Source organism: Protopterus annectens, chromosome 12.part0 (genome assembly GCF_019279795.1).
Source record: "Protopterus annectens isolate FY-2018-M chromosome 12.part0, PAN1.0, whole genome shotgun sequence".
Classification (NCBI taxonomy): Eukaryota; Metazoa; Chordata; order Ceratodontiformes; family Protopteridae; genus Protopterus; species Protopterus annectens.
Window position 1 is genome coordinate 503,139,854 of NC_056746.1, and position 13,099 is coordinate 503,152,952.

General features: G+C 37.1%; 1 protein-coding gene across 2 annotated transcripts in view; it reads right to left on the minus strand.

The window, feature by feature from the left end:
• Nucleotides 1-13,099, minus strand: part of POLR3E (RNA polymerase III subunit E) — an 892,447-nt gene that overhangs the window by 830,208 nt on the left and 49,140 nt on the right. For both annotated transcript variants that reach the window (XM_044089628.1, XM_044089629.1), the window contains exon 2: nt 12,353-12,457. In XM_044089628.1, coding sequence (XP_043945563.1) covers nt 12,353-12,388 — 36 coding nt within the window. In that variant the 5' untranslated portion in view covers nt 12,389-12,457. The remainder of the gene's footprint in view (nt 1-12,352; nt 12,458-13,099) is intronic.

A 13,099-nucleotide genomic window follows, 5' to 3' on the forward strand; every position in this document is an offset into this window, starting at 1 on the left:
CACTGCTTTGACCAAAGTGGACAGGAAATCAGAAACTGGTTACTACACTATAGAACAGGAAAATCTCTCTTCTTGTATATGCAGTAAATTCTTAATCAGTTACATTTAAAAGAGGTGTATGTTGTGAATCTCTGTACCCCCAAAATAGATGAAACATCTGTGCTTCAATGCAGTCTCTTACTCCCAAATTTGCAGAAAGTGGTACTCGACTGACATCTGAGCAAGTGACCTTAAGCCATAGAACCACTGGTCTAAGTGAGGAGTAAATGGCTTAGAGATTCATTACAGCCTCAGAGGGATTTCTTCAGCAGAGCACTCAACATAAATAAGGACATATGAAAAAGTGAAATAAACAAGCACCTTTAAATACTGGAAATAATGAAACTGTGATGTTAGTGTCTCACAGCCATACCTCTCAACTGTACTGAATAACTCGGAATTTCCCGGTTTTGAGACTTAAATAATGGGGTGCCACGAATTCCCAAATGGCCCCTTTAAATCACAATTTTTTCTTTATATTTACAATGTTTAAAGGGCCACTATGTGCTTACTCAAATGTTTCTTCATTTCTCAAATGTTTTATCCCCTATTGTCTGAATGTAGCTCTATACATCTGTCACAGTGGTCTGGAATAACAAACAATTTTGACTTTCTTCCATTCCCGTACTTACAGCTCCGGTATTTTCAGCCAGCTTTAAGCCTACAACATTCTTCCAGAGCTGTACAGATAGTATTGGCACTGTAGTGGCTTAATGATAACACCCTTTTGCTTTTTTCCAAGTTTTCTTTGCTGCTGCTCAAGGACCACCCACAAACTGCCCTCCTGTAGTCCTTTCGCTCTGGAGATGCACCTGTTAATTTTTCTTGTCTACCACATTTACATGCTAGAACTCCTCTTAGTATGCATAGGGGCAAAGAAAGGACAAACTGAACTGATTTTTATCAGGTAAACTTGGAGGTACGAGTTGTAGATTGAAAGTTTCGAAACTGAATGCCTCTTGAAAGATAAAAGCTGCACTAAAAAAAGTAGAGTTGTATTGTGGTCATTATCCATAGAGGATGGTCTCATTCTTTGCTACATTTACAGAGATCATGTCCTTATCATATCCAGTCTGCAAATACAAACTGAAGTTGTAATACTTTGCAAATTATTTCTTACATGAATAAATTCTGAGCAAGAAACTACATGTTAAATCTAGAACTCTCACATCTGCTGCTCTGCATAATACATTTACATCAATTATCATAAAGCAATGTTCAATGCATTATATATCACTTTCAATAGTCTTATAAGATGCTCCACTGTGTCAGAAGAACTAGAGTTATTTTCTCCGTACTGCTTAGCAATGACACTTTGTAATTTAAAACAGATGGTTTAAAACGGGGTTCTTGACAGTAACTGAAAGCTTCTCTAAATCACAGTAATCCATTTTACTTTTACAATATAGGCAGCTGTCTACCTGAACAAATTTTTATTTAACTTAACACTTAGAAAGAACTACTGCTGCTTTAGCCAAACCAAGTTGTTTATATGCCTGTAACCATGACAATACAGGCTACAACTTATCAGTGGAGTCAAGCGTACAGACAGACACACACACACACACACACACACACACACACACACACACACACACACACACACAGGATTACAAAAACACAGAAGCCAAGGGTGGTAACACTTCATGCTTTTGTTAGCTCTGTGTAATTGTTAAAGCGTTAGTGAAATGTTGTTGATATCAGTTGCAAGCATAAATATTGTTAAATATTGTTTTAAATAAATATATTTGTTCCCTTCTTGACAGAAAACTACAGTTCCCATGATGCTTTAGCACAGGATATACTTTCAGGTGAATGAGGGCGAACTGGTGTAGAAGTTGGTTTACGAAGATGTTACTGTGGTGTGTAATATGTATCAGAACCTTTTAATATTACTATTACAGCCAATTAAAAGATAAATCTGGGCTGGGCATCTCTGGGAATTGGGAAATAATTTGCTCACTCTAGTTGGTGGGTGGTGGCGCATGTATTTTGTTGAGGGATCTTAACTGTACCTGCAATCATGGAGCCATTCATTTCCTGGAAACATTTCTTTTCTTTTAATCCGGGTATATTACTTATTTGCATTCTCGGGTGCCCTTACAGTTTTGTTGAGCGATATATATGCTTATCCTTCAGTCATAAATAATTATTTTTTTGTAAGGCTCTGTAATGCGATCGCTTGTTCTTGGCTGTTAAAGTAATGCTCGCATTAGACTTGCACTGCAGGCAGTCAACAGTTTTTCTGAGTTATAACTCTGCAAGAAGTACAGATTATCAGTTATAGCACTTTCAGTTCTCCAGTATGATTTATTTCAACAGCAAAGAATATATAATAGGATTTCTGTGAAAAAGGCATGTAGTTGAATGTGCAGTTGTGCCTTTTCACTCTGTGTTGCAGCAGTCTTTATTTTTTATTATTGTTTATTGATTTTTGGAGTGAAGAGTCTGGCTGAGCTATAATACTCTGTCAAGTTATAAAATGCTTACATACTTAAAAGGGGCAATCTCACAGTTTAAAATGCAGTCAGAATTCTGTTTTGAAAGCGTAGTGACAATGTGCTTATCAGCAACACTCACCACGTTGCATGCATAAACATGGAACCCCTCATTCCTCCATCATTTTACTCTAGTATGCTGTTCTGTCTGTGGTCATGTTCCACATGCGAAATGGGTAGCTATTTTTTTTTTTATTTTGTTTGAGCTAATTTGCTCCTAAAAGACATAGGTGTCATAAGGTACATTTATCCACAGAACAAGTTTTGACAGATTCGCCTTTACTAATGCAGCAAACTCAAGTTATTTTGGTACTTGCTGCATGTGTAAAAGACAACTTATAGAAAAAAATGGATCACTGTAAATGAAAATTGGCAGTGGGAGAGAGAGAGAGAAAAATAGTTAAACCTGATATTCCATTAGTTTTAAAATGCAGAAGCAAACCCTGTAATCAGATGGCAAATATATGCAGACTAAGTTAGTTAGAGAATGCCATTCATTGATCCTTTTTTTTTTCAAGTTGTCATTAACAAAGGCAGCAAAGCCTAGGTCTTGCTGCCTAACTGGTGGATTGTAGAAGTTTGAGTAGACTTTTACGATGGAAATGTTCTGAATTGGGCAGTTTTCTCATTATTGATTCATGCATTTTGTTTCATTGCTTACTGGAAAAATGTTCAAAACAATAAATTTAAAACATGTTCTATCAAGTGTACTGTATTATAAAAGGAATATAATTTAATACAATCAGGAAGGTGTATCAAAGAACACATGTATATTTCGTGTGCATGGGCCTAGGATTTGAAAACAGCCCAAGGTAATCTTTATCCGCCACTGACCAGATGCATTTTCTTTGAATGTAAGTTTCAATGCTGTTTCAATGAATGTGAGTTTGAAGGGCAGAGAAGTTTTAATGTTAAGTCCATTTTTATTGAGAGACTGTATTGCTTTGTTTAGTTGATGTCTATTAGTTTTTGTTCTATAAAATGTAAAATAAAAGTTTTATATGAAATCCAAATAATCACTGTAGAAGTGAACAGTATGCACATTACAATGTTTATGGTAAATGGGGTGAAATAGCTAAGTAATGGGACATTGGAATTACTGCGGGGGGGGGGGCTGTATATGGGGGGCCCCATTCGACCATGATTTTGTGACGGGGGAAGGGCAGCAAACTCAAAGACAGTCCCAGGCGGCACAAACTCTAGCTACACCACTGATCAGTAGGCCATGGATAATAACTTTTGGAAGTCCTAGCAAACTATAATTTTCTTTTGCTAAGATTAGAATATTGCCTGCCATTAAATGCCCTACTTTTAACAAAAAACACATACTGCAAGTCACCAAAAACAAAATTCTAAGGTTCATCTTTTCCCTTCCCAGCAAACATAATTGCTAAACATTTCAAAACAATGGTTACCATTTACTATAGGCTATGGGGCCATATTTTGGTGGTCTGTTCTTCAGTTTGTGTTTGAAGGTTGGTATCCCACAATTCCATTAGGGTGGGCAGGGTTACATAATTATATATGCAAATTTTGTTAGAGTACAGATTTGTACGTATTTTTCATGGGCCTTTGTCCAGCTTTTTTGATGTTTCCAGGTTGACAGGTATGCTCACAGCTATGAGAAGAAGCAACTTATTTTCTTCTACCCATAATGATGACCTCCCTCTACCGTTTCTTTCTAATAAACATGCACGTACCTGAAGCGAAAAGTGATATGTGAACAGTACAAGTGGTGCACTTGTGCCATTCTGGGAATTAGGAATGAACATGTGTTTTGGTGTTCTGCCCTTCTTGGTTAAATGAGAAAGTGCCTTTATGTCGGGAAATGGTAGGACAGAGGCAGGAAGAAGTAGAAAACAGAGTGTTTGTGAGGTGGGTCAAAACAGCACAACTACTACAGATCAAGTCAAGTCAGGGAAACCAAAGACAAACACCTAGCTAAATGTAAACAGAACAGAGTAAAATAGAATAAAATATATATTATAATTTAGATGCAATTTAAGAGGCAAAAGCAATGAATTTAGCAAAAGGGTAGGATGGAAATAGTACATACTGGACAGGGGGACTGGTGAGACATCTCGATGCGAGACTGGAGTTTGGCTAAGGCAGCTTTGGGATGGCAGCAGATGCGGTATCTGTAAGAGAATGGGGAGCCTTTGTGCAGTATATGGGAGCTACAAATAGTAAAGGATTTGCTACTCAAAGGGCAAAGCAGTACTAGAGAGGAGGTGGCGTCAGCCAGCAGACAAGACGGGTTGGGGAAACACAGAGGAGAAAAAAAAAGGGTTGTAAGAGCACAGGTAACTGAGATGGCAAACAAGCTGAAGAAGATTATCAGAGGCATTACAGAAAGAGCAGGGAAAAGAAACCTAAAATGGATCAACATGGACAGACAGTAGTGAAAAGGGATGAAAGGAAAAAGACTTGTCCAGATTTGGCATGTACAAGCTAACAGGAAAAAAAGAACAAAAAGAAAGGAAGGTGCATTAGGAAAATTAAAGATGTGAAGTACAATTAAGAAACTACAGAAAAGTGACAATAAAGCACTTCCTGCATTATAGTAGCATACTACTTTCGAGTAAAAGGCTGAGGGCAGAATAGGGCTAAAGTGAAAGGCAAGCAAGAATATGGGTGTCATGACGTTCCAATTGCGTAGCTGTTACAAATGTTAATATCTAATCCTACTCAGGAGACATTACAAAAATGGCATGCAAGTGACTTTAAAAAAATGAAATTCTATTTTCAAGACATGAAATCTGGGAATTGTACCCATGTATTCTGCACCATCTCCAGCAAGAACTAGCTTCGCCATTGAGCACCTTATTCAACCACAGCCTAATTACAGGCTTCATTCCAGCAGAGTGGAGAACCGCCATTGTCATCCCCTTACACAAAGGTGGTGCCACTACTGACCCAAGAAACTATCGCCCCATTAACCTGACAAGTCTGATCTGTAAAGCCATGGAGCGTATTATTACGGATCTCATAAATAAGGACATAGGCAATCTCCAAACACTCGACCCCGCACAATTCGGATTTGTCAGGGGCAGATATTACCTACTGAACCTAGTTGACTTCTCTGAGACTGCCGCCAAGGCCCTGGATGAGGGAAAGTCTGTACATACATCTTACCTTGACCTGGGCCAAGGCTTTGACAATCCCCCACTCGGGCATCATCGAAAAGCTAACACAACTTGGTGTTAATCCCTATCTCCTCAGATGGGTGACCAACTGGCTCACAGATAGGACCCACAAGGTCAAAATAGGCGCCACAACCTCCAACAGCAGACTTATCACTAGTGGTGTTCCCCAGGGGTCCGTCATAGGACCCCTACTGTTTGGCATCTACTTTTCAGAGGTCCAGACAAAGGACCTGTGGCTGACCAAGTCTGCGGATGACTGTAAGTTGGGTGCTGTCACTGACTCCCGAAATGATGTTAACATACTGCAAGAGGGTCTCACAGCTACAAATAACTGGTGCCAAAGTTATGGTCTTAAGTTAAATGCAAAAAAATGTATCATACCATCATTCGGCAAAAACACAGCCCCTAACAATTACCGCATCAATGACAGGTCCCTGAGCACACAGCCCATGGTGAGAGACCTGGGTACTCAGGTTGACAACAATCGCACATTCGACCATCATGTGGTGGCACTGGTCAGAAAAGCCTTTTACTTGGTTCATCTCATAAGTAAAGGGATTGCATCCAGAACAAAAGGAGGTTATTACCTCTCTGTACTCCTCCCTCATTAGACCCATAATTGAGTAGAACACCCCGTTTGATAGGTACCTCTCCAAACACCTGCACCAACTGGAAAGGCCACAGAAATACCTCACAAAGAGAATCTATGGCCTCCAACATCTGTCCTATACAGACAGGCTCAAATCACTATCACTTTATTCGGTATCATACAGATTGCTCAGAGGTGATCTCCGTCTCACCTACAAGGCAATATTGGACCCTGCCCTACTAGAGATTATGCATATCCGCAAGTCTAACCCCTCGTGCATTACCTGCTTGATAGGCCTAAATCTAATATGCAACATCAACAAAACCTGCTAGGGAGACAAGTTTGTCTCCCAGAGGCTGCCCCGACTCTGGAATAGACTTACCATACATGTCAGGGTACCCCGTTGACCATCTTCAAGCATAACCTTGATGAGCAGATGGGAAACCACAAATTTTTCCCAGGAGTTTTACCTTTGTCCCCCATTGACAGGAGCGATGGGTGCTGACTGAGGTTTCTTTTTTTTTTTTGGGATAAACTCTTGGCTTGTAAGGGCCCCAGGGCCATTAGCCTAGTAACCGCCTATGATTTTAAGTAATTCCCAGTCACTGCTGTGATTTCATTATAATTTTCAGTGCATCCATGTATATTAATGTCTAAATAGATTCTAAGTAAATAACCCTCAAAAGTAAACAGTATTATTACTGAAAAAAAACAATACAGGATACACTGACACACACCTGGATAATTCAAGTAAATTATTTATTAGAGGTAAGCGCTTTCACAGTCAGACTGCTTCATCAGACCATTAACAAAAGTGCACATACCATCCTATTTAAAACTGCAAACCGATCAAAAATCTTGTATGAATTGAAACTAGCAAATCACATAAAATATGTTAATTAACTGAACTAAAAAACATCCAATACCTTAAATTAAAAAAAAAAGTTTTGCAACGGTCAATCATAGTCTGTCTGTAAAATGCACCAGCCAATCAAAATGTGCAATCAACATTCATTTATACACACTATAATCATTCAGCCCAAAATACTCAAATGGCATCAAATACCATAAACCTATCAACTTCTCAAAAAGTAAATTTCCAATGTATACATCCTACCTAAATAGGACAAACAGTAATAAATAAAAATCCAATAATCTAGTACAAAAAAATAAATGACCAATGTTAGGGGCCAACGAATTATATACAGCTACTGTAAAACCTCTGCACCATAAAAACAAATGGCCAACACATTCAAACAACCTTACATATATTAGTAAACAATCAATATGAATCATGTTTGTCATCAGGTGTCATAGTTAGTACTGAAGTGTAAAAAACAAAGCCTCAGAGAGGGGATAGAATGACCAAACATTTATAACAATCAAGAATTGATGATATTACGCATGCAGCTATACAATGGTGCGTATTCACTGACATGATTTGAAAACTAACTGTTCACTCGTAGATTTAAATAATACAGCATATAATGAACTCTGTAAATCAAAAGTAATAAAGACCATTGAACTAAGACCTATATAAACAATATAGTCCCTCAAGACCAAAATTTTCTCATTCACCAGAAAATTAACCAATCAAAAACATTGAAAATGAAGATGCATTATGCACATCAACTAACCTATCAACATGCTGATAAAAAATAAATGAACCAATCAAATTATGTTTCCCCATTTACGAAAGTAGACCATAAATCTTGTCACAAGAAAACTTCGTAATACAAACAAACGACATAAAACCTATAATCCATTTACAAAGTACATCCAAAAAGGCACCAAATCAGGCACACAAAACAATATAGAAAAAGTTCTGCAGATCTAATACAATACTCAACATATGGTCGTGCAACATCAGCATAAGCCATCGGTCATATATAAATCACTAGAAAACGTATGTGTTTCACCACTATTAAAATGTAAAGATAACACTGAAATAAAACTAAACAAAACAACCCATCTCAATCTTCCTATTCATTAAATTAGGTACAATCTATCCGAACAAAACCAATCGAGCACATACTTTGCTTATGCACATCCGCCAGCCAAACAAACAAAAGTAATATATGAACCAAATTACGCCAACTAAAATAATAGAATATATAAAAACAACCAAAAAAATATAATAAAATATAAACATGCATATAAAAATAACATCTTGCAAAATGTCAAATCAGTCTATCTTAATAGATTGAGTGCTTTTAGAACAGACTTGATGGAAACACGGACATTCAACCTTGCTCCTCTATCAGCCCTTAATTTGATAATCCATCTCGGCTCAGATCTTTCAGTAACATTCTTAATGTCACTGAAACGGATATTCTCATGTATATTTTCAATTGCTAAAAACTGGAAGCAATCACAGGAATTTTCTCTAATATCAATAACCACAATAAGGACACAACTTGCCACAAAGCAATAACGAACCTCCAGCACAGTGCCAAAATTCAACTTTTAATTTCCAGTCAAGCGCTTTCATCCCCTAGTATGTGGACTTCATCAGAACTACTTTACATTGCCTACACCACCTTTTATACATAAACCACGCCACCTTTTATACATAAACCACGCCACAATTAAATAATCAATTAAGTAACCCTTACTGAATAACATACAACACTATCATAAAATTTGTTTTTTAAAAATCTATATAGGATTATTATACGAAATATGTATAAATGTTAAAATTTTAATACATTAAAAATTAATTTGTGTGTGGTTCTGATGAAGTTCCATACTAGGGGATGAAAGCACTTAACTGGAAATAAAAGTTGAATTTTGACACTGTGCTGGAGGTTCATTTCTGCGTATTTTCTATAATATGTTTAGCTAAAGCATTAGCAGTGTAGGAAGTCCTTATACTATACAGACGTTCCCTTATCCGCTCTTTAAGACTAAAATACTGATGTCCTTCATGTCTTGGAATACTGGTAAATAACACCCTTACATCTATGATGAGAAAACTTAAACTAAGTATTTTATTGAAAGCATTTACAAGTTTTCTACAATGTCCAAAGACCAAATTCTGATTCTTGAACTTATGGAAGTGGTGCTTGACCATAACTACATAAGTTTTCAAGGTGAACATTACCAGCAAATTAGTGGGGTGGCAATGGGGGCAGCTTGTGCCCCCATATATGCCAATTTGGTTACGTTGGAGTGGTAACACCGGTATGTATTTAACTGCCCATATAGTAGCAATATACGTCTTTATATGAGATTTTTGGATGATATATTTGTTTTGTGGGAAGGGGGTAAAGAGACTGTAGATTCTTTTATTGTTTGTGTCTTTCGGCTTTTCCCAGTTAGGGGTTGCCACAGCAGAACTCCAGTCCGCTAATGATTAGCAGTTGATTTTTACGTACCGGCTTGCCAGGCCTGACGCACAACCTTCAACTAAGGTACGTCCATTCACGCATGTCTCCACGCAGAAGACGCTCTAGCTGAGAATCGAACCGGACAGCGTCTTACTGTGAGGCGACAACGCTACCACAGCACCACCACCACCACGGGCATACTTAAATGCATGTACCACCTTCTTTAAATTTACTTATACATGGGATAAAGTAAGCATAAACTACCTTGACACCACTATTTTTCAGACTAAAGAAGGGTTTGAGTCTAGAATTTATTGAAAAAGTACATGGTATAATAGCTATTTGCATTACACCAGTAATCATCCCATGTTTCAGAAAAAGTCTTGTAAAGGGGCAAGCAGTATGTATTGCAAGAATGACCTCAGATAAAAAAGATCTCGGAAGGGAATTAAATTATCTTGGTGAGATATTCATGGAGACGGGATATCCCAGAGAGATGGTCCAAGGAGTTCTGGATGAAGTATATAGAGGGTGGAGTACCAGATATAAGGCCCTATTAGGAAAACCTTTGGATGAATTTGTTAAATTAAGAAAAAATAATAAATCCCAAAGGGCATGTTTAACTGAATTCAATGGTCTTACAGGAATTTTTATAGATACTATAAAGGCTAACTGGAGTATGCTTAAAACAAACAGAGTTGTATGAGCCTGTATTTTCTATTAGGACTGGAAAGAACTTTAAAAGAGCATTTGAACAACTAGAAGTGTCTAATTGTTTTACAAAAAAGGCAACTAGTTCATGCGGTAACTGCAAGCAGTGTCCATACATCATCAAGGAAGACTGTGTATGTTTACAAAATGGTTTGAACAACAGAGTTTGGTTTTGCAAGGGTAATTGTAACACAAAAATGATAATGTATCTGGCTACATGTGAAAAGTGCCCTGAATTTTATGTAGGAAAAACGGAGAGGGCCCTTAAGGACAGGATGTATGAACATTTTCATGACATTAAGATTATGAAAGAGACCAGTGCACTATATAAACATTTTAACTGTTCTTCCTTTAGTGGTTTTAAATTTGGGATTATAGATGTGGCTAAAATGAATCCCAGAGGGGGAGATGTGAAAAATGTATAATTAAATAAGGAACTGAAGTGGCAGCTTAGGTTAAAGTCTAACATTTTTCCCGGTTTAAATGAATACATTACTATTAAGCCGGTTTTAATGGCTAAAGCTACACGCATTTAAAAACATGTAAATATTTCACCTTCTCTTTATTATTTAATTTTTTAGCAGCACAAGTGTTTTGAAGGGACATTTTAACAGTTTTAGGTTTTGCCTATTGACTATGTATGTGCTTGTATATTTATTTTTTGTAAACAGTTCATTGTGTCTTTAAATTTTAATTGGATTTAATTGAAAGGGGTTTAAATAGAATGAAATGTAACATGGGGGCATCTGATGAAGTCTTGTACACAAGACGAAAGCGCTTATTCTGCCTGTTAATAAAATATTTTGCTACCAACTGTGGGATTGGACCTTTGCTTTTTCGTTGTGGCTGATTCATAGGTTAATGTAAAAGTTGTTTCAAGGATTTCTTGTTCTTAAAACAAAAATGTGGTTTCTCACCCACTAAATACCCAATTCTTTCATCTATCATCAAATTAGACCAATGTTGGGAAAACATACTTTTGATCTGGTTGACATTGCTCAATTAACTTTTTTGTACTACGTGGTTTGCGTTCTCTTGTGTGAAACCATTTTATTCTCCTAATCTGGCTACATACCAAATCTTTCAATAAAATGTCACTTTGTTTTTGTAGCTCTTGTCTATTGTTAATTTGTGGCTTCAGACACCTGCCTCAAGCAAACTAATTACTTTGAAAATAACAAACAGGACCATTTATGATACTTACACCATCAATCTAATTTAGCTCTTTTGGTCTTGCCACTTATTTCCTGCTATGTCTACCTGGAATTCATAAGCATACTTAACAGCTGTAGTTTACTGACGTTAGATTTCTTTCAATACCTTAAGTCTATATGCACTGGCAGCAAATTTGTGTTTGTATGGGCGAAGACTTCTCAACGGCTTAACAGACCTGGAGTTAGTTTTCCAGACTTCTTAACTGGCATTTTAGACCGTGCTGGATCATTTTTGCAATAAAAAAGTAGGAACAAGTGTAGATTGTGGATTTCAGTATTCTGTTCATCAAATTAACACAAATTCTGCAATGAAATCTTCAACTACTGTTGAAAAAGCTATTGGTTTCACAGGTTTAACTTACAAAATATCATGACTAGACCTTTATAAAGTTCTAGCTCATCTTTTGACTACAGGATACGATGCTGTACTGTGTGGTCAATGCAGTAAATTGTTACACAAGCCACAGCTTGTACCAAAAGCTGAAAAATCTATTAAGCAAGGTGATAAAGAAAGCAAAAGGTCTTCAGACATACAAGGCATAACCTGCTTACTTACAACAAGTTACTGCAATTTTCTGGGAGTAGCCCAAATCATTACAAGATTTCCTCTTAATCTTATCCCCTCCCACTGAATGCTCAGTTTCCACACGGTGTTTCTACTTCAATTCAGTATCACTTGGAAAAAAAGGGTATGAAGATTTTTCAAGCTTATCTACCAAACTGTCTACTTCTCAGATTTTCCTCATTTCAGATTTCTGGCAGAAAAGGTAAAAAGTCATCCTGACTTTCCTTGTCATATAAATTCCCAATTCTTCATGTTACTTACCTCTTGTATAACTGGGTCTTCTTCATCACTTGCCATACTGCAGTGACAGGAAAGCCACAGCTGAAAACCCCTTCCACTCAAGATATCTTGCTTTGGTAGCCACTCCTGAAATACACAATAATATTTCAGTGTAACTCGGTCAAAAAATGTCTTATTTTCACAGTTCAAGGCAGTACCTAGTAGTTTCATTATATTAAATTAGTATCAAGAATTCACACCAGACACAATGCAGAAACACACAGCAAGAAAAAGCAGTAACACTACAAAAAGTTATTACTTAATTTATATTTGTTTTCTAGGGGAACAGTGATCATCTTAGACCTTTTTCAGACTTGGCCCAGGAACGATATGTGATTAAGTGACATGTTCAGAATCATACAGTTGGGCAATGGAAGCGGACGGAATCAAACCTGCACCAGTGGACCACAAGAAACAGCTCATTAACAGGTCCTTAATCCTCTAAGCCAACTGCCAGACATAAGACATGAACACACTGCTACACAAAATCCAGAATTCAATAACTCTGAGGAAAAGCAAAAATAAAGGGCAGTGTACTAATTCATGTACAGTAATCAAGTAAGCATCAACGCAGCCAAGAAAATCCTCAACATGCATAGTATATAGTAACGTAATACCTTAAAATACAGGAATACCTAAAACATAGCTGTATACACCTGCAGAATTCATTCAATGACTGCTGATACTCAATGCACTGTTATTTTTCTAACAAGAAGACTGGTTGTAAAT